The following is a 21,116-nucleotide window of genomic DNA, read 5'->3' as shown; positions in this document are numbered from 1 at the left end:
AAAATAACACAGGGGAAAAGTTTGAGGCAATAGATGGGTTTCTATTTTACTGTCCTTTGAGTTTGCTGTGAAGTCTTTGGTTGCCGGTCAGACTTGCAATTTGTTGGGGTCCAGTGCACGATTCAACTTGTTTCGAGGTCGGAGTCTTTTCTCTCTTGAGGTTTACGTGTCTTGCGTGGTTCTGGTGGCTTGGGAAAAAGCGAGAGAGAGAGAGAGAGGCTTCCTTGCTCCAGGTTCCAGTTCAAACAGCCTTCTCCCTTTCGTTGTGACACAATTAAAAAAAACCCAGGTTGTCCAGCAGGTTAGTCATGTGACTAGCTGGTTTGACCACTTCTGTTTGTGGATTCTGCCATCTTAGCAGTCATCCTGGAATTTGAGCTTCCTCACCTCCAATGTCTGGTGATCACAACCCATTTTGGGTTGAGTGGATCAGAGAATAATCCTTTGTCTCTCCAAGCACTGTCTGTTAGTACGCAAATATTTTTCAAGCCAAGTGTCTGGTGATTTTTTTTAACATCCTTTCTTCACTCCAGCAACTGTTTAAAATCAATATTCATATGATAAAATTAACATGCCTCAGTCTTGGCAGGTGGGGGTCTGTATGACAAGGTAATAAAAGGCGAGTGGGGCCAAATAGGGATAAGGAGGGTGATATATGCTTAGAGGCACAGGGCAAGGCTAGAATACTTAATGAGTACTTTTCATTGGCGTTTACTAAGTAAGAGATTCTGACAAAATATCGATAGAAGTGGAGATGGTAGAAGTAATGGATAGGGTGAAAAGTGTGTGCTGGAAAGGCTGGCTATGCTCAGAGTGGATAACTTGCCTGGTCAGGATGGCTTGCATCCCAGGTTGCTAAAGCAAGTGGGAGTGAAGATAGCAGAAGGGCTCGTCATATTCTTCCAATCTTCCCTAGACACGGGGGAGGTGCCAGAGTATTGGAGAGTGGCAAAAGTGACACCCTTATTCAAGAAAGGATGTAAGGACATTCCTACAACTACAGGCCAGTTAATTTAACATTAGTGGTAGGTAAGGTTTTAGAAACAATAATCAGGGTAAAAAATCAATAGGCACTTGGAGAGGTTTGAGTTAATTAAGGAGAGTCAGCCCAGACTTGTAATAGGCAGATCGTCCTGAGCTAATCTATATTGAATTTTTTGATGATGTAAGAAAAGGTTGGTGAAGGGAAAGCAATGCATGTTGTCTCTATGGATTTTAAGAAAGCATTTGACTAGTACCACATAAAACGCTGCTTAACAAAACTGAGGCTCATGGAATAGGAGAGTCAATGTCAGCTTGGATAAAAAATTGGCTTAAGGACAGAAAATAGTGAGTTGTGGTTAATGGTTATTTTCCAAACTGGAGGATGGTAGACAGTGGTGTTTCCTAAGGTTCAGTGCTAGAACCACTGCTTTTTTGATACATATAAATGATTTGAATATTGGAATACAGAGTAAAATTTCAAAATTTGCCAATGATACCAAACTTGAAGGCGTGGAAAACAATGAGGATGACACAAATTGACTGCAACAGGACATAGATAGACTATGAGAATGGGCAGTCAAGTAGCGGATAGAATTTAATACAAACAAGTGTGAGGCATTTTGGCAGAAGGGATAGGGAGACTTAATAACACACTTCTAAAGAGAATGCAGGGACAGAGGGACCTTGGGGTCCTTGAAGGTGGCAGGACATGAGAGAGTAGTTAGCAAAGCATATGGGATCTTGGGCTTCATAAATAGAGGTATTGAGTACCTTTTTTTAATTCTTTAATGGGTTGTGAGTGTAATTGGCCTCGAGAAGGTGGTGGTGAGCTGCCTTCTTGAACCGCTGCAGTCCATCTGCCGTAGGTACACCCAGAGTGCTGTTAGGGAGGGAGTTCCGGGTTTTTGACCCAGCGACGGTGAAGGAACAGCAATATAGTTCCAAATCAGGATGGTGTGTGGCTTGGAGGGGAACTTGCAGGCGGTGGTGTTCCCATGCATCTGCTGTCCTTCTCCTTCTAGGTGGTAGAGATCATGAGTTTGGAAGGTGCTGTCAAAGGAGGTTTGGCAAGTTGCTGCAGTGCATCTTGTATATGGAACACACTGCTGCCACTGTGTGTCAGTGGTGGAGGGAGTGAATGTTGAAGGTAATGGATGGAGTGTTGATGAAGAGGGTGGCTTTGTCTTGGATGGTGTCAAGCTTCTTGAGTGTTACTGGAGCTGCACTAATCCAGATAAGTGGAGAGTATTCCATCACACCTCTGACTTGTGCCTTGTATATGGTGGACAGGCTTTGGAGAGTCAGGAGGTAAGTTACTCACCACAGAATTCCCAGCCTCTGACTTGCTATTGTCGCCACAGTATTTATATAGCTGGTACAGTTACGCTTCTGGTCAATGGTAACCTCCAGGATGTTGGTGGGGAATTCAGTGCTGGTAATGCATTGAATGTCAAGGGGAGATGGTTAGATTCTCTCTTGTTGGAGATGATCATTGCCTGGTACTTGTGTGGCATGAATGTTACTTGCCATTTATCATTCCAAGCCTGAATGTTGTCCAGGTTTTGCTGCATATGGACACAATGCTTCAGTATCTTAGGAGTGGTGAATGGTACTGAACACTGTGCAATTATCAGTGAACATCCCCACTTCTGGCCTTATGATGGACGGAAAGTCATTGATGAAGCAGCTGAAGATGGTTGGGCCGAGGACACTCCTTGGAACTCCTGCAGCGATGTCCTGGGGCTGAGATGATTGGCCTCCAACAACCACATCCTTCTTAAATAAAAACAAGAAATGCTGGAATCACTCAGCAGGTCTGGCAGCATCTGTGAAAAGAGAAGCAGAGTTAACGTTTCGGGTCTGTGACCCTTCTTCGGAACTGACAAATATTAGAAAAGTCACAGGTTATAAGCAAGTGAGGTGGGGGTGGGACAAGAGATAACAAAGGAGGTTGAGATTGGACCAGGCCACATAGCTGACCAAAAGGTCATGGAGCAAAGGCAAACAATATGTTAATGGTCTGTTGAAAGACAAAGCATTAGTACAGATTAGGTGTTAATACACTGAATATTGAACAGCAGCAAGTGCAAACCTAAAAAAAAACAGTGGGTAAGCTAACTGAACAAACTAAGATGAAATGAAATAAATGCAAAAAAAAATTGTAAAAAATGTAAAAAAGAATGTAAAAAAAAAAGGAAGAAAAAATAACTAAAAATGAAAGTAAAATGGGGGGCTGTCATGCTCTGAAATTATTGAACTCAATGTTCAGTCCGGCAGGCTATAGTGTGCCTAATCGGTAGATGAGATGCTGTTCCTCGCGCTTGCGTTGATGTTCACTGGAACACTGCAGCAAACCCAGGACAGAGATGTGAGCATGAGAGCACCCCACCCCCACCTCACTTGCTTATAACCTGTGACTTTTCTAATATTTGTCAGTTCCGAAGAAGGGTCACTGACCCGAAACGTTAACTCTGCTTCTCTTTTCACAGATGCTGCCAGACCTGCTGAGTGATTCCAGCATTTCTTGTTTTTATTTCAGATTTCCAGCATCTGCAGTATTTTGTTTTTATTATAACCACATCCTTTTTTGCTCAGTATGATTCCAACCAGCGGAGAGTTTTCCCCTGATTCCCATTGACTTCCATTTTGCCAGGGCCCCTTAATGCCTCACTCAGTTAAATGGTGCCTTGATGTCAAGGGCAGTCACTCTCACCTCACTTATTGAATTCAGCTCTTTTGCCCATGTTTGGACCAAGGGCTCCTGCACTCCTCATTGAACAAGTACAAGTAGAAAAGCAGGGAAGTTATGATGAACCTACATAAAGCTCTGGTTAGGCCCCAACTAGAGTATTATGTTCACATTTTAGGAAGGATGTGACAGTCCTTGAGGTAATCCAGAGGAGATTTACCAGAATGGTTCCAGGGATGATGAGGTTTAGCTACAAGGTTAGGATGGAGAAGCTGAGTTGTTCTCCTTGGAACAAAGGAGAGAGATTGATGGGTGATTTGATTGAAGTATACAAGATTAAGGACATCTTTAGATAAGGTAGACAAAAAATAGCTGTTCCCATCAGCTGATGGTACAGGGACTAGGGGACACAAATTTATGGGCAAGAGATGCGGGGGGATGTGAAGAAGAACTTTTTTTAAGCAGCGAGTGGTAACGACCTGGAACTCGCTGCCTATGAGGGTGGTGAAAATGGAGATGCTTAACGATTTCAAGAGGAAATTGGACAGGCACTTGAGGGAAATAAACTTGCCGGGGAATGGGGATAATGCAGGGTGTGGGACTGATTGGAATGTTCTGCAGAGAGCCAGCATAGACCTGATGAGCCAAGTGGCCTACTTCTGTGCTCCATGACTCCATGGGCTGGATTTTATGCAGCCAATGTGGGTCCCTACGCCTGGCCAGAAAGTTGAGCGGAACCATGCCTCTGCCGTTTGGGGGACCAATTAACTGCTTGGCACCGGGGTCCCCGTCCCTTTAAAACCAGAGTCCTGCCTCCAAGAGCTGCTGGCCAATCAGAGAGCCGACAATTCAGCAGTCCCAGTAGCACCATCACTGCCCCGCTGCTGGTAAAATGGCAGTGGCATTGGGAAGAGGCCTTTAAGTGGCCATTAAGTGGATACTTACAGGCTTCAATTGGCCTCTGGGTGGGAAGGCCATCTTCTGCCTTCCCTGCCCCTGATTAAATTGAATGGTGTTGGGAAGGTGACGGGCACTGCACCCATCACAATATTATGGCCCTCCACACCACCTTTCCCATTCCTAGAGGGCTGATAAAATTCAGACTTTTGACTCTCTGACTCTTGTTGGTTCTTGTTCATAACATACTGCTGCCTCAGGCCCTGTTCAGCTGCATGTTCACGACAGTGGGCAAAGACACAAGAGACGTACTATATTTACAAAAACAGCAAGAGAACAAGAACGAGATTCTACATGCATCAGGTCATGAGTCTCTTGGAACTGACCAATACCCACTATATTCAGTAAGTCCATCTTACTTGCCCATTATATTAAGTCCTGATCACAACTGTCTTTTGAAGCACTTCAAATAACTTGGTTACTGAAGTGGGGTCTTTCACCAATGGGCTGTTGGCATTAAGCACATGTCTCTCTCTCTCTCAGTGGTAATATTTCTCTCTAATTGAATAATATTTCACTCTCTCAATGTAACTAATGATCCAGGCTCCCTTTTTCCACATTACCTTTGGTTAGGTTGTGCTATCTGTGGTAGGAGACTTCCATGCTCTCCATCCATTGACTGCGTTTTTTCTCCCCATCTCTTGAGGATCTGCTGTTGTCTGGCAAGGAAGGTGTATGGCTGCCCACCAGTTGGCACATTGTTTCTTGCCTTCTTTTTCTGAGGAGAAGAGAAATGACAGTTGTGTAACCTTCAACTCTCTCCATGGAGACCATCCATCCAAACCCGGAGGCCTAATAACTGTGGCATTTAAAAGTCCAGACTGTTAAGTCAGGATTAGTAGCAGAAATGCAATGAGAGGTGGGGGGATGGGGGCTGGGGAGGAGGGGAAGGTTAGACAATTTTTCCCCCCCCATTTGAAGGGTTATTAGGATGTGCAATGTTGTACTGTAAGGAACCATCGAAGCTGTGTCAATTATAGCATTTAAGAGGCAACCAGAAAATAACATTTTGGGATACAGTATAAGATTAGTCAGAGCCATGACCATGTGTAACATGCGTGGGAGGAAAAAGCTGACAGTTAGTGTTCGGTAAACTGTATTCCATTGGAAGCTATTTTCCTGGGAGTGGTTGATCAGTATCAGATTGATTTTGGGAGAGTCAGGCAAGGAGAAGCACAGAGTTAAGCTCTGTTTGGCTCCATTGCAACAAAGAAAGGGATTCCCAGCTTGGCCTCACTGGTAGCACTCTCGACTTTGAGTCAGAGGTTGTGGATTCAAGTTCCATGCTTGAGACTTGAGCACTTTATCTAAGCGGATATCTTTTGAATGAGATGTTAAACCGAGGTACCTTCTGCCCAAACTGGCGGGTGTAAAAGATGCCATGTCACTATTTCGAAGAGTAGGAGCAGTTTCCCCGGTGCCCTGTCCAATATTTATCCCTCAACCAACATCAGTAAAACAGATTATCTTATCATTATCGCTTTGCTGTTAATAGGATATTACTGTGTGTAAATTGGCTGCTGCGTTTTCCTACATTTAAAACAAACATACTTTGTTGACTGTAAAGTACTTTGGGATGTCTGAGGTCATGAAAGGTGCTACAGAAATGCAAGAACTTTTCTTTAAAAGGCAGCAGATGGTGCAGCAGCAAACGTGTCAACCTTGTTCAAAGTGACTGATAGGCTCTACAACAACACTCTCCGCAGTTTATATCAGGTGAGACTCACCATTTTTTGACTTTGTTTCTGGTCATATGGCTGACCCTGGAAGCTGATTTTCTGGACAGTGACGTGCTGTGCAGATATGATGCTGTTTAAAACAGTGAAAAAGCTTCAGTAAATATATCATATTTTTTTAAAACAAGGTCCTGCAGAGTGCAGTTCCTTTTGGTCACATCACACTTCCTGTGTCAGAGATTGACATCACACGTTGTTAAACATTCATATTTCATACTTAACAAAACCTGCCAATAAAGCAAACAAGAATCTGAAACAATCAAATCACTTCAAATTGTTTTCAAAATCCTTTTAGCTGCCAATAATTGGAACAAATCTGAACAATAGTGGTCAATAGAAATAAAACATTGAAACAGAATCTAAAAAATCATCAAAATAATTTTTGAAAGCTTTTTTTGTCCAGGGTGTAGCCGTGGCTCAGTTGGCATGAGTGCCAATCAGCACATAATCAAGGCTGGGGGAGTGCCGGAGTGATGGAGATGCTGTCTTTCAGATGAGACGTTCAGCCTGTCTTCCCTCTCAGGTGGACTTAAAAGATCCCATGGGCACTATTTTTTTTATTTTTTTTTATTTTAGAGATACAGCACTGAAACAGGCCCTTCGGCCCACCGAGTCTGTGCCGACCATCAACCACCCATTTATACTAATCCTACACGAATTCCATATTCCAATAACATCCCCACCGGTCCCTATATATTTCCCTACCACCTACCTATACTAGGGGCAATTTATAATGGCCAATTAACCTATCAACCTGCAAGTCTTTGGCATGTGGGAGGAAACCGGAGCACCCGGAGGAAACCCACGCAGACACAGGGAGAACTTGCAAACTCCGCACAGGCAGTAACCAGAATCGAACCCGGGTCCCTGGAGCTGTGAGGCTGCAGTGCTAACCACTGCGCCACTGTCGAAGATAAAGTACCACATTAAAGGCTGGTTAACAAAATGGAGGCTTATGGACTAGGAGGTTCAGTATCCAATTGGATAACAAAAATTGGCTGAAGGACATAAAACAGCGACACATGGTTGTTTTTCAGACTGGAGGATGATAGACAGTCGTGTTCCCCAAGGGTCAGCTGCTTTTTTTTGCTACATATAAATGTCTTGGAATACAGAGTAGAATTTCAAAATTTGCTGATGACACCAAACTGGAAGGAGTGGTAAACAGTGAGGATGATACGAACTGCCTGCAACAGGACAGTGATAGGCTCGCAGAATGGGCAGACAAGTGGCAGATGGAATTTAATACAGACAAGTGTGAGGTGATGCATTTTGGCAGAAGGGATAGGGAGAGGCAATATTGACTTAATGATACCGTTGTAAAGAGTGTGCAGGAACAGAGGGACCTGGGGGTTCATGAAGCTGGCAGGTCATATTGAGAGAGTGGTTAGTAAAGCATATGGGATCTTCGGTTTCATAAATAGAGGCATGGAAAGCAGGAAAGTTATGCTGAACCTTTATAAAGCTTTGGTGAGGCCCCAACTAGAGTACTGCGCCCAGTTCTGGTCACCAAACTTCAGGAAGGATGTGAGTGTCCTTGGGAAGGTGCAGAGGAGATTTACCAGAATGGTTCCAGGGATGGGGGATTTTAGTTACAAGGTTAGGTTGGAAAAGCTGGGGTTGTTCTCCCTGGAGCAAAGGCACTTGAGGGGAGATTTGATAGAAGTGTACAAGATTATGATAGGCTCAGATAAGTTAGGCAAGGAAAACTGCTCCCATTAACTGATGGTACAAGGACTATGGGACACATTAAAGGTTTTGTCAAAAGATGCAGGGGGAATATGAAGAAAAACTTTTTTATGCAGCAGCTGGTCATGACCTGGGACTCGCTGCCAATGAGGGTGGTGGAAGCTGAGACAATCTATGATTTCAAAAAGGAAATTGCATGGGCACTTGGAAATAAATTTGCAGGGCTACAGGGATCGAGTGGAGGATTGGGACTGACTGGATCACTTGGCAGAGAGCCCGCATGGACTCAATGGGCCGAATGGCCTCCTTCTATGCCATATATTACTCTACGACTCTAAGAGCAGAAGAGTTCTTCCCAGTGTCCTGGCCAATATGGATCTCTCAATCATCACTGAAACAAATGACCTTGTCCTGACCTCATTGCTGTTTGTGGGAACTTGCTGCGTGCAAATTGGCTGCCACATTTTCAACATTACAACAGGTAATTTCAAAAGTACACCTCAATTAGATCACCCCTTAATCTTCTATACTCAAGGGAGTAGAAGCCTAGACTATGCAACCTGTCCTTCTAATTTAACCCTTCTAGCCTTAATAACATTCAACTAGCTTGCTGGTGTCCGGTGTGGGTGACGGAATTGGGGGAGACAAAAGGTTCTTTCGTCAGGAGAACAAAAAACTCCTCGCACGATTCCATGATTGCCCTCCTCTGTCATGCCTAATGTACTGGGAAACTGAGTTTTGGTGGAAGAAACCATTCATTCTTACGATTGTGCCCGCTTCTTCTGCCACTTCCTATTGTATGAAGGGTTTGGGACCCAGAAAAGCATCGTGTTCCCCAGGTACTGGTCACAGGATGAAGGCTGTTGCTTCACCTCCATTACATAAACCTACAAACACAGAATGAACACTATTACTGGGGCCTGACATCAAGATTACACAAAACAGAAAATCACCTGTTCTAAGAGCAAATGCTTGATTGTATTTCGAAAGAAAATACTGTGGATGCTGGAAATCTGAAATTAAAACAGCTAATGCTGGAATTTTTTTGTTTATTTGTTCATGGGAAGTGGGTGTCGCTGGCTAGGCAACATTTATTGCCCATCCCTAATTGCCCTTGAGAAGGTGATGGAGAGCTTCTTGAACTGCTGTAGTACACATGGGATAGGTACACCAACAGTGCTGTTAGGAAGGGAATTCCAGGATTTTGACCCAACTACAGTAAAGGTACAACAACATAGTTCCAAGTCAGGCTGGTGTGTGGCTTGGATGGGAACTTGCAGGTGGTGGTGTTCCCATGCATCTGCTGCCCTTGTCCTTCTAGTTGGTAGAGGTCACGGGTTTGGATGTGCTGTCTAAGGAGCCTTGGTGTGTTGCTGCAGTGCATCTTGTAGATGGTACACACTGCTGCCACTGTGCGTCGGTGGTGGAGGGAGTGAAAGTTTGTGGATGGGGTTACAATCAAGTGGGCTGTTTTATCCTGGACGGTGTCAAACTTCTTGAGTGTTGTTGGAGCTGCACCCATTCAGGCAAGTGGAGAGTATTCCATCACACTCCTGACTTGTGCTTTGTAGATGGTGGACAGGCTTTGGGGAGTCAGGAGGTGAGTTACTTGCCACAGGACTCCTGGCCTTTGACCTGCTCTTGTAGCCATGGTATTTATATGGCTACTCCACTTCAGATTCTGGTCAATGGTAACTCTCAGGTTGTTGATAGTGGGGGATTCAGCGATCGTAATACCATTGAATGTCAAGGGGAAATGGTTAGATTCTCTCTTGTTTGAGATGGTCATTGCCTGGCACTTGTGGGGCACAAATGCTACTTGCCACTTACCAGCCCAAGCCTGGATATTGTCCAGGTCTCGCTGCATTTCTACACGGACTGCTTCAGTATCTGAGGGGTCGCGAATGGTGCTGAACAATGTGCAATCATCAGCGAACATCCCCGCTTCTGACCTTATGATTGAAGGAAGGTCACTGATGAAGCAGCTGAAGATGGTTGGGCCTAGGACACTACCATGGGGAACTCCTGCAGTGATTTCCAGGAGCTCAGATGATTGACCTCCAAAAAACCACAACCATCTTCCTTTTTTGCTCGGTATGACTCCAACCAGTAGAGAGTTTGCCCCCTGATTCCCATTGACTTCAGTTTTGCTAAGGCTCCTTGATGCCATTCTTGGTCAAATGCTGCCTTGATGTCAAGGGCAGTCACTCTTACCTCACCTCTTGAGTTCAGCTCTTCTGTCCATGTTTGAACCAAGGCCGTAATGAAGTCAGGAGCGGAATGGCCCTGGCGGAACCGAAACTGAGCGTCACTGGGCACATTAATGCTAAGCAAGTGCCACTTGATAGCACTGTCGACAACACCTTCCATCACTTTATTGATGATTGAGAGTAGACTGATGGGGCAGTAATTGGCTGGGCTGGACCTGTCCTGCTTTTGTGTACAGGACATACCTGGGCAATTTTCCACATTGCCGGGTAGATGTCAGTGTTGTAGCTGTATTGGAACAGCTTGGCTAGGGGCATGGCAAGTTCTGGAACACAGGTCTTGAGTACTATTGCTGGAATATTGTCAGGGCCCATCGCCTTTGCAGTATCCAGTGCCTTCAGTCATTTCTTGATATCACGTGGAATTAATCGAATTGGCTGAAGACTGGCATCTGTGATGCTGGGGACTTCAATTCGGCACTTCTGGATGAAGAATGTTGCAAATGCTTCAGCCTTATCTTTCGCACTGATGTGCTGGGCTCCCCCATCATTGAGGATGGGGATATTTGTGAGGCCACCTCCTCCAGTTAGTTGGTTAATTGTACACCACCATTCATGAGTGGCTGTGGCAGGACTGCAGAGCTTAGATCTGATCTGTTGGTTATGGGATCGCTTAGCTCTGTCTATCGCATGCTGTTTATGCAGTTTGGCAGGCAAGTAGTCCTGGGTTGTAGCTTCACCAGGTTGACACCTCATTTTGAGGTATGCCTGGTGCTGCTCCTGGTATGCCCTCCTGCACTCTTCATTGAACCAGGTTGGTCTCCTGGCTTGATGGTAATGGTAGAGTGGGGGAAATGATGGACCATGAGGTTACAGATTGTGGTCGAGTACAATTCTGCTGCTGCTGATGGCCCACAGCGCCTCATGGATGACCAGTTTTGCATTGCTAGATCTGCTCAAAATCTATCCCCTTTAGCACGGTGATAGTGCCACACAACACGATGGACGGTATCCTCAATGTGAAGACGGGACTTTGTCTCCACAAGGACTATGCGGTGGTCACTCCTACCAATACTGTCATGGACAGATGCATCTCCGGCAGACAGACTGGTGAAGACGAGGTCAAGCATGTTTTTGCCTCTTGTTGCTTCCCTCACCACCTGCCGCAGAGCCGGTCTAGCAGCTATGTTGTTTAGGACTCGGCCAGCTCCGTCAGTAGTGGTGCTACCGAGCCACTCCCGGTGATGAACATTGAAGTCCCCACCCAGAGTACATTCTGTGCCCTTGCCACCCTCAGTGCTTCCTCCAAGTGCTGCTCAACATGGAGTATTGATGCATCAGCTGAGGGAAGGTTGGGGGGGGTGCGGTAGATGGTAATCAGCAGGAGGTTTCCATGCCCATGTTTGACCTGATGCCATGAGACTTCATGGGGTCTGGAGTCAATGTTGAGGCCTCCCAGGGTAACTCCCTCCCGACTGTATTCCACTGTGCCGCCACCTCTGCTGGGTCTGTCCTGCCGGTGGGACAAGACGTACCTGGGGATGGTGACGGCGGTGTCTGGGACATTGTCTGAAAGGTATGACTCCGTGAGGATGACTGTGTCAGGCTGTTGCTTGACTAGTCTATGGGACATCTCTCCCAACTTTGGCACAAGTCCCCAAATGTTAGACTTTGCGAGGTCGACAGGGCTGGGTTTGCCGTTGTCGTTTCTGGTGCCTAGGTGGATGCCGGGTGGTCCGTCCGGTTTCATTCCTTATTAACTTTGAAGTGGTTAGATACAACTGAGTAGCTTGCTAGGCCATTTCAGAGGGCATTTAATAGTCAACCACATTGCTGGGTCTGGAGTCCCATGTCAGCCAGACCAGGTAAGGACAGCAGATTTCCTTCCCTAAAGGACATTAGTGAACAAGATGGGTTTTTACAACAATCGACAATGGTTTCATGGGCAACGTTAGACTAGCTTTTTAAATACTCAGCCGGTCAGGCAGTATCTGTTCAGATAGTGTTTCAGGTTGATAACTTTTCATCAGAACTGGAAAAGCTAGAACTGTAACTAGTTTAAAGCAAGTACAGAAGCAGGGGAAGGAGGAAGGGGTGAAAGAACAAAAGAGAAGGTCTGTGATAGGGTGGAAGACAGGAGAAATTAAATAACAAAAGGGATGATCGTGCAAAGCAAAAGGTGATGGTAATGGAACAAGTAGAAAAACAGAGGAGGTGTAAATAGCAATAGCAGAATCATCCCAAAGCTGTTGTCTGAAAAAAATGGGTCAGTGATTATGATCTGAAATTGCAGAATTCAGTGTTGAGTCCTGAAGGCTGTAAAGTGTCTAACTAAAAAGTTCATTGAGCCTGCATTGAAATCATTGGAACTGTGCAGGGAGACATTGACAGAGAGGTCAGAGTGGGAGTGCAGCGGAGAATTAAAATGACACGGGACCAGAAGCTTGGGGTCATGCTTGCGGACTGAACAGAGATGTTCCGCAAAGCGGTCACCTAATCTGCGTTTGGTCTCCCCAGCGTACAGCAGACCACATTGTGAGCAGAGAATACAGTATACTAAAATGACAGAAGAACAAGTAAATCGCTGTTTCATCTGGAAACTGTGTTTGGGGCCTTGGATGGTCAGAAGGGAGGAGGTAAAAAGGCAAGTGCTGTACTTTCTGCACTTACATGGAAAGGTGCCATGGGAAGGGTGTTGAGGATGTCGCGGAGGGAATGGTCCCTTCAAAATGCTGAAGGGGGTGGGGGAGGGGAAGATATGTTGTGGCTTCACGCTGGAAGTTGCGGTAATGGTGGATGATAATCCATTGAATGTGAAGGCTGGTGGGTAGAAGGTGAGGACAAAGGGAACCCTATCATGGTCCTGGGAGGGAGGGGTAGGGGTGAGTGTAGAACTGTGGAAAATGGAACGGACATGGTGGAGAGGAATCCTTGGTTGAAGAAAAAGGAAGACATATCAGACATATGGTATGGAAGGTGCATCGTCAGAACAAAGGCGATGGAGACAGAGAAACCAGGAAAATGAAATAGAGACTTTCCAGGAAGCAGGGTGTGAAGAAGTGTAGTCGAGGTAGCTGTGCAAGTCAGTGGGTTTATTGTGAATATTCGTAGATAAGCTATCCCAGAAACGGAGACAGAGAAATTGAGAAAGGGAAGGGCAGAGTCAGAGATGGACCATGTGAAATTTTCCAGTTCAGGATGAGAGCAGGATATGGCACCGATACAGTCATTAATGTATCGAAAAAAGAGGTGATGGAGGGGGCCTAAGTAGGACTGAATGCTCTACATATCCCATGTAAAGACAGGCATAGCTAGGACCCATACGGATTCCCATAGGAACACATATTTGGAAGAAGTAAATGTTTTCAAGGAGTTAGATATAGCTCTTGGGTCTAAAGGGATCAAAGGGTATGGGGCAAAAGCGGGAACAGGCTACTGAGTTGGATGATCAGCCATGATCATAATGAATGGCGGAGCAGGCTCGAAGGGCCGAATGGCCAACTCCTGCTCCTATTTTCTATGTTTCTATGTTTCTGTGAGTTGAAGGAGAAGTTGTTCAATGTAAGAACAAGTTCAGTCAGGTGGAGGAAGGTGGTGGTGGACGGAGACTGATTAGGCTTCTGTTCATGGAAGAAGCAGAGAGCCCTCAGACTGTCTTGGTGGGGGATGGCGGTGTAGAGAGATGTGACGGCCATGGTAAATAGGAGATGGTTAGGGCCATAAAACTGGAAACTGTTAAAATGGTGGAGGACGCCAGAGGAGTCACGAATGGAGGTGGGAATGCAACTAGTTACAGAACAGATCAGCCGTAGATTATCACATTGCTGTCTGTGGGAGCTTGCTGTGCACAAACTGATTGCCATGTTTCCTACATTACAACAGTGATTACACTTCAAAAAAGTACTGTGAAGCACTTTGGAAAATCTTAAGGCTGTGAAAAGTGCGAAAGAAATGCAAGTCTTTCCTTTTGTTATCTGGCAATTGATCATGGGGATGTGGAGAGAATTGAAGAAAGTGAAAAAGAAAATAGAAGTAACTGTACTATGGGAAAAAAATCCACAAAGTAAACAGCGCAGGTGCACTGCAACTAGTACACACTGCACTAGGGTGACATCACTGGGATCCAGTGTGAAACACTGACTACAGCAGCATTGCTATGGAGCCTCCAGGAATTAAAAAAAAATTCTTTGAACTCTTTGGTTTACTGATTATAAAAATATTGGACATGAAAGAAAAAAAAAGAAAAACCTGCTCTTACATAGCATTTTTCAAGACCACAAGACATCTCAAAGCACTTTATAGCCAATTAAGTACTTCTAAAGGGTAGTCATTGTTGTAGGAAGCACAGCAGCCAATTTGCACACAGCAAGCTCCCACAAACAGAAATATGATAATAAGCAGATAATTTGTTTTTGTGATATTTATTGAGAGATAAGTACTGTCCAGGACACCAGGGGTAACTCCCTTGCTCTTGTTCAAACAGTGTCATGGGATCGTCTACATCCACCCAAGCAGGCAGATGGGCCTCAGTTTAACGCCTCATCCAAAGGACAGCACTTTCAACAGTGCAGCACTTCCTCAGTACTGCATTGGAGTGTCAGCCTAGACCTTTGTGCTCAGGGCCTGGAGTATGACTGGATCCGAGGACTGACTTAGAGGCGAGAGTGCTAACATCTGAGCCACGGCTGACGCTACATGGGGTAAAATGCTGTTTGATAGACGGTTAAGACTCTTCCAAATGGGTAACAAAGTGTCTGATTTCTTTCTAATTCATGAAGAAAAGCGGTGAACCATGAGGATGGACCTGCCAGGTAATAATGGAGGATGGGGGAGGGTGGGGCGGTTGCAGACAGGACATCATGTGATGCAATCTCCAGGAATATGTCCAACCAACATTGGAAACACTACACCGACCAAAGCAGGTGGCCCTTCACCAATCCATGAAAATCTCAGTTAGAGATGGACATACCCCCATCTTCCTTAACCATGCATCAAACAATGACATTCCCAAACAAGAAAACAGGGACCCCTAACACTGTGCATGAACCAACAACATCACCCCATGCCACCCACCCCCACAACAGGAACCTACATACCGACCTTTTTGAGAGTGGCAGAACTACCCCGTGTTGTGGGAGAACAGGAACGACTTCTGCTGAACTGCAAAGAGTCTAAACTGCAACAGGAGGAATCAGCCATTAGCTTCATACAAACACACAGCCGAGGCTGAACTAAAAATTGTGCATCTGGAGGAATACATGCATGAAGAATCCAGTTTGAAACAAGACCTCCTAGCACTGCTTGGAGCTATATATGAGCTCCACTGCAATGAATGGAGCCATAGGATAAAGGCCTGCTATGAGACCAGAACCCAATGGGACCAGACGACATGTGCTGGGTTCGGGTAGCACTTCCGGGTCCAGCATTCGGGCTCGGGTCAGGTCGGGCTGGATCGGACACATTCCATTACCACCGCAGGTAAGTGACTCTAATGTTAATTTATTTACTGGACATTAAAGGTAGTTTTGTTACAGTTATTTTAAGCTTGTGCAGGTAAGGAACAAAGTGAAAAACAGAAAGTAAGTTAACTGATGTTTGGGTCGGGTTGGGTTGGGCGCGGGAAAAAATGGAAGGACTCGGGCCGAGTCGGGGTTGGGGTCAGATGGGGTTCGGATGGGCACGGGTCGGGTCTCATTTGCACTCCCGAGCAGGCCTTAACCGTAAGCTACACACAATTACCACTGTAGTGAATGGAGTGTAGGATACACACAATAATCACTGCAGTGAATGGAGTGTAGGATACACACAATAATCACTGCAGTGAATGGAGTGTAGGATACACACAATAATCACTGCAGTGAATGGAGTGTAGGATACACACAATAATCACTGCAGTGAATGGAGTGTAGGATACACACAATAATCACTGCAGTGAATGGAGTGTAGGATACACACAATAATCACTGCAGTGAATGGAGTGTAGGATACACACAATAATCACTGCAGTGAATGGAGTGTAGGATACACACAATAATCACTGCAGTGAATGGAGTGTAGGATACACACAATAATCACTGCAGTGAATGGAATGTAGGATACACACAATAATCACTGCAGTAAATGGAGTGTAGGATACACACAATAATCACTGCAGTGAATGGAGTGTAGGATACACACAATAATCACTGCAGTGAATGGAGTGTAGGATACACACAATAATCACTGCAGTGAATGGAGTGTAGGATACACACAATAATCACTGCAGTGAATGGAGTGTAGGATACACACAATAATCACTACAGTGAATGGAGTGTAGGATACACACACTCAACACTGTAGTGAATGGAGTGTAGGATAGACACAATAATCACTGCAGTGAATGGAGTGTAGGATACACACAATAATCACTGCAGTGAATGGAGTGTAGGATACACACAATAATCACTGCAGTGAATGGAGTGTAGGATACACACAATAATCACTGCAGTGAATGGAGTGTAGGATACACACAATAATCACTGCAGTGAATGGAGTGTAGGATACACACAATAATCACTGCAGTGAATGGAGTGTAGGATACACACAATAATCACTGCAGTGAATGGAGTGTAGGATACACACAATAATCACTGCAGTGAATGGAGTGTAGGATACACACAATAATCACTGCAGTGAATGGAGTGTAGGATACACACACTCAACACTGTAGTGAATGGAGTGTAGGATACACACAATCATCGATGTAGTGAATGGAGTGTAAGATACACACAGTCATAACTGCAGTGAATGGAGGTGTAGGATACAATCATTACTGTAGTGAATGAAGGCGTAGGATACACACAATCATCACTGTAGTGAATGGAGTGTAAGATACACACAGTCATAACTGCAGTGAATGGAGGTGTAGGATACAATCATTACTGTAGTGAATGAAGGCGTAGGATACACACAATCATCGCTGCTGTTACTGGACTGTAGATTACCAACAATCTTCACTGCAGTGAATGGACACGTACAATCATCACTGGATTGAATGAAGTGTAGGATACACACAATATTCACTGCAGGTGAATGGAGGCGGAGGATACACACAATAATCACTGCAGTGAATGGAGTGTAGGATACACACAATAATCACTGCAGTGAATGGAGTGTAGGATACACACAATAATCACTGCAGTGAATGCACTGTAGGATACACACAATCATCACTGCAGTGAATGGAGGCATAGGATATACACGATCATCACTGTAGTGAATGGAGTGTAGGATACACACAATAATCACTGCAGTGAATGGAGTGTAGGATACACACAATAATCACTGCAGTGAATGGAGTGTAGGATACACACAATAATCACTACAGTGAATGGAGTGTAGGATACACACACTCAACACTGTAGTGAATGGAGTGTAGGATACACACAATAATCACTGCAGTGAATGGAGTGTAGGATACACACAATAATCACTGCAGTGAATGGAGTGTAGGATACACACAATAATCACTGCAGTGAATGGAGTGTAGGATACACACAATAATCACTGCAGTGAATGGAGTGTAGGATACACACAATAATCACTGCAGTGAATGGAGTGTAGGATACACACACTCAACACTGTAGTGAATGGAGTGTAGGATACACACAATCATCGATGTAGTGAATGGAGTGTAAGATACACACAGTCATAACTGCAGTGAATGGAGGTGTAGGATACAATCATTACTGTAGTGAATGAAGGCGTAGGATACACACAATCATCACTGTAGTGAATGGAGTGTAAGATACACACAGTCATAACTGCAGTGAATGGAGGTGTAGGATACAATCATTACTGTAGTGAATGAAGGCGTAGGATACACACAATCATCGCTGCTGTTACTGGACTGTAGATTACCAACAATCTTCACTGCAGTGAATGGACACGTACAATCATCACTGGATTGAATGAAGTGTAGGATACACACAATATTCACTGCAGGTGAATGGAGGCGGAGGATACACACAACCATCACTGCAGTGAATGGAGTTTAGGATACACACAATCATCACTGCAGTGAATGGAGTTGTAGGATACACAGAATCATCACTGTAGTGAATGGAGGCGTAGGATACACACAATCATCACTCCATTGAGTTGTAGGATACACACAATCATCACTCTAGTGAATGGAGGTGTAGGATACACAGAATCATCACTGTAGTGAATGGAGGTGTAGGATACACACAATCATCACTCCATTGAATGGAGTTGTAGGATACACAGAATCATCACTGTAGTGAATGGAGGTGTAGGATACACACAATCATCACTGCAGTGAATGGAGGCGTAGGATACACACAATCATCACTGCAGTGAATGGAGTGTAGGATACACACAATCATCACTCCATTGAATGGAGTCGTAGGATACACAGAATCATCACTGTAGTGAATGGAGGTGTAGGATACACACAATCATCACTGCAGTGAATGGAGGCGTAGGATACACACAATCATCACTGCAGTGAATGGAGGCGTAGGATACACACAATCATCACTGCAGTGAATGGAGGCGTAGGATACACATAATCATCACTGCAGTGAATGGAGTGTAGGATACACACAATCATCACTGCAGTGAATGGAGTGTAGGATACACACAATCATCACTGCAGTGAATGGAGGCGTAGGATACACATAATCATCACTGCAGTGAATGGAGTGTAGGATACACACAATCATCACTGCAGTGAATGGAGGCGTAGGATACACATAATCATCACTGCAGTGAATGGAGTGTAGGATACACACAATCATCACTGCAGTGAATGGAGTGTAGGATACACACAATCATCACTGCAGTGAAAGGAGGCGTAGGATACACACAATCATCACTGCAGTGAATGGAGTGTAGGATACACACAATCATCACTGCAGTGAATGGAGTGTAGGATACACACAATCATCACATGCAGTGAATGGAGTGTAGGATACACACAATCATCACTGCAGTGAATGGAGGCGTAGGATACACACAATCATCACTGCAGTGAATGGAGTGTAGGATACACACAATCATCACTGCAGTGAATGGAGGCGTAGGATACACACAATCATCACTGCAGTGAATGGAGTGTAGGATACACACAATCATCACTGCAGTGAATGGAGTGTAGGATACACACAATCATCACTGCAGTGAATGGAGTGTAGGATATACACGATCATCACTGCAGTGAATGGAGTGTAGGATACACACAATCATCACTGCAGTGAATGCACTGTAGGATACACACAATCATCACTGCAGTGAATGGAGGCATAGGATATACACGATCATCACTGCAGTGAATGGAGTGTAGGATACACACAATCATCACTGCAGTGAATGCACTGTAGGATACACACAATCATCACTGCAGTGAATGGAGGTGTAGGATACACACAATCATCACTGCAGTGAATGCACTGTAGGATACACACAATCATCACTGCAGTGAATGGAGTGTAGGATACACACAATCATCACTGCAGTGAATGGAGGCATAGGATATACACGATCATCACTGCAGTGAATGGAGGCGTAGGATACACACAATCATCACTGCAGTGAATGCACTGTAGGATACACACAATCATCACTGCAGTGAATGGAGGTGTAGGATACACACAATCATCACTGCAGTGAATGCACTGTAGGATACACACAATCATCACTGCAGTGAATGGAGGTGTAGGATACACACAATCATCACTGCAGTGAAGAGAGGTGTAGGTTACACAGGTTGATGCTTTCCTCTTAACTCTAACACTTTCCAACCTCTTTGTTTCTTCAAATTTCATGTTTTAAAAGATAAATTTGAAATGTTATATGGATCTCAAATCTGATTCGTTTTTTAATTCAATTCCATCAATGGCTGTTGACTTTTCTCCAAATCTCTTTCGGGCCTCACCTGTTTCCCAAGCTGCACCCCATCATACTGATTGTGTATGTGCTACCAGGATGGGCTTGTCCATATGTCCGTGAGCTGGTAGCTGTTTTTTCTGATGTTACATGTAGATTCGATACGCAAACACTCTGGTCTGCACTCCACTGGGGAAGCTCCAGTATACTCAGTGCTGGTAACTCACCTGCAAAATGAAAGGTAAACAATTTCTAGCACAGGGTTCAGTCAATGCTCCAATTTCCTTTGATCATGCTTCACAACAGGAGTCCATTTGGCCCATTGTGCCTGTGCCAGTGCTTTGGAAGGATTCTCCAATTCTTCCCACTCCCTTGTTTTGTCCTCCCAGCCCGGCAACTTTTCTTATTGAAGAATTTATCCAAGTTGGTTTTGAAAGTTACTTTTGGATCTGCTTCCACCCCCCTTTCAGGCAGGTCCGGATTATAGCAACTCACTGTGTGTAAAGAAAAATCTCATGTTTCGTCTAGTTATTTGCTAATTCCCTTAAACCTGTGTCCTCTGGATATCGACCCTCTGCCAGTGGGAACAGTTTCTTCCAATCTACTCTATTAATACAGTGTTATGACCGAGCCAGGAGGAGTGCACTGTTTGTTCTAGTCTCACTTCTCCACGGGTCACAATGTATATTGTCATGCAGGCCCCCACCTGCCAAGAGTGAGACACCTTAATTTCACCACATGAACATTGATTTTTAAACTGTTACTGGAGTAAAGAAAGAACTTGTTTTAAAAAAAAACACCAGACCCTTGACTGGAAAGACATTTGCATAGTAACAGACAGTACCTGGAACGGACAAAGGGGCCACTCCCTGCTCCAATTTAATCCACAATGGACTTTTGATTACCAGACATTAAAGGTGAGAGACTAGCATTCCAGGTTAACTGCTAAAATGGCTGAATACACAA

General features: G+C 44.6%; 1 protein-coding gene across 1 annotated transcript in view; it reads right to left on the bottom strand.

Annotated features, from left to right (window-relative positions):
• The window catches only part of LOC137347477 (uncharacterized), an 85,922-nt gene that overhangs the window by 38,086 nt on the left and 26,720 nt on the right, over positions 1-21,116 (bottom strand). Inside the window, exons 4-8 of the mRNA XM_068011923.1 lie at positions 20,200-20,377; positions 15,363-15,438; positions 8,821-8,942; positions 6,358-6,439; positions 5,194-5,348 (exon numbers count right to left, since the gene is read on the bottom strand). Of these exons, the coding sequence (XP_067868024.1) occupies positions 5,194-5,348; positions 6,358-6,439; positions 8,821-8,942; positions 15,363-15,438; positions 20,200-20,377 (613 nt within the window). The remainder of the gene's footprint in view (positions 1-5,193; positions 5,349-6,357; positions 6,440-8,820; positions 8,943-15,362; positions 15,439-20,199; positions 20,378-21,116) is intronic.

The sequence above is a fragment of the Heterodontus francisci genome, chromosome 32, assembly GCF_036365525.1.
Source record: "Heterodontus francisci isolate sHetFra1 chromosome 32, sHetFra1.hap1, whole genome shotgun sequence".
Classification (NCBI taxonomy): Eukaryota; Metazoa; Chordata; class Chondrichthyes; order Heterodontiformes; family Heterodontidae; genus Heterodontus; species Heterodontus francisci.
The sequence above is the reverse complement of the archived record's forward strand: the minus strand, read 5'-3'. Positions and strand labels throughout refer to the sequence as shown.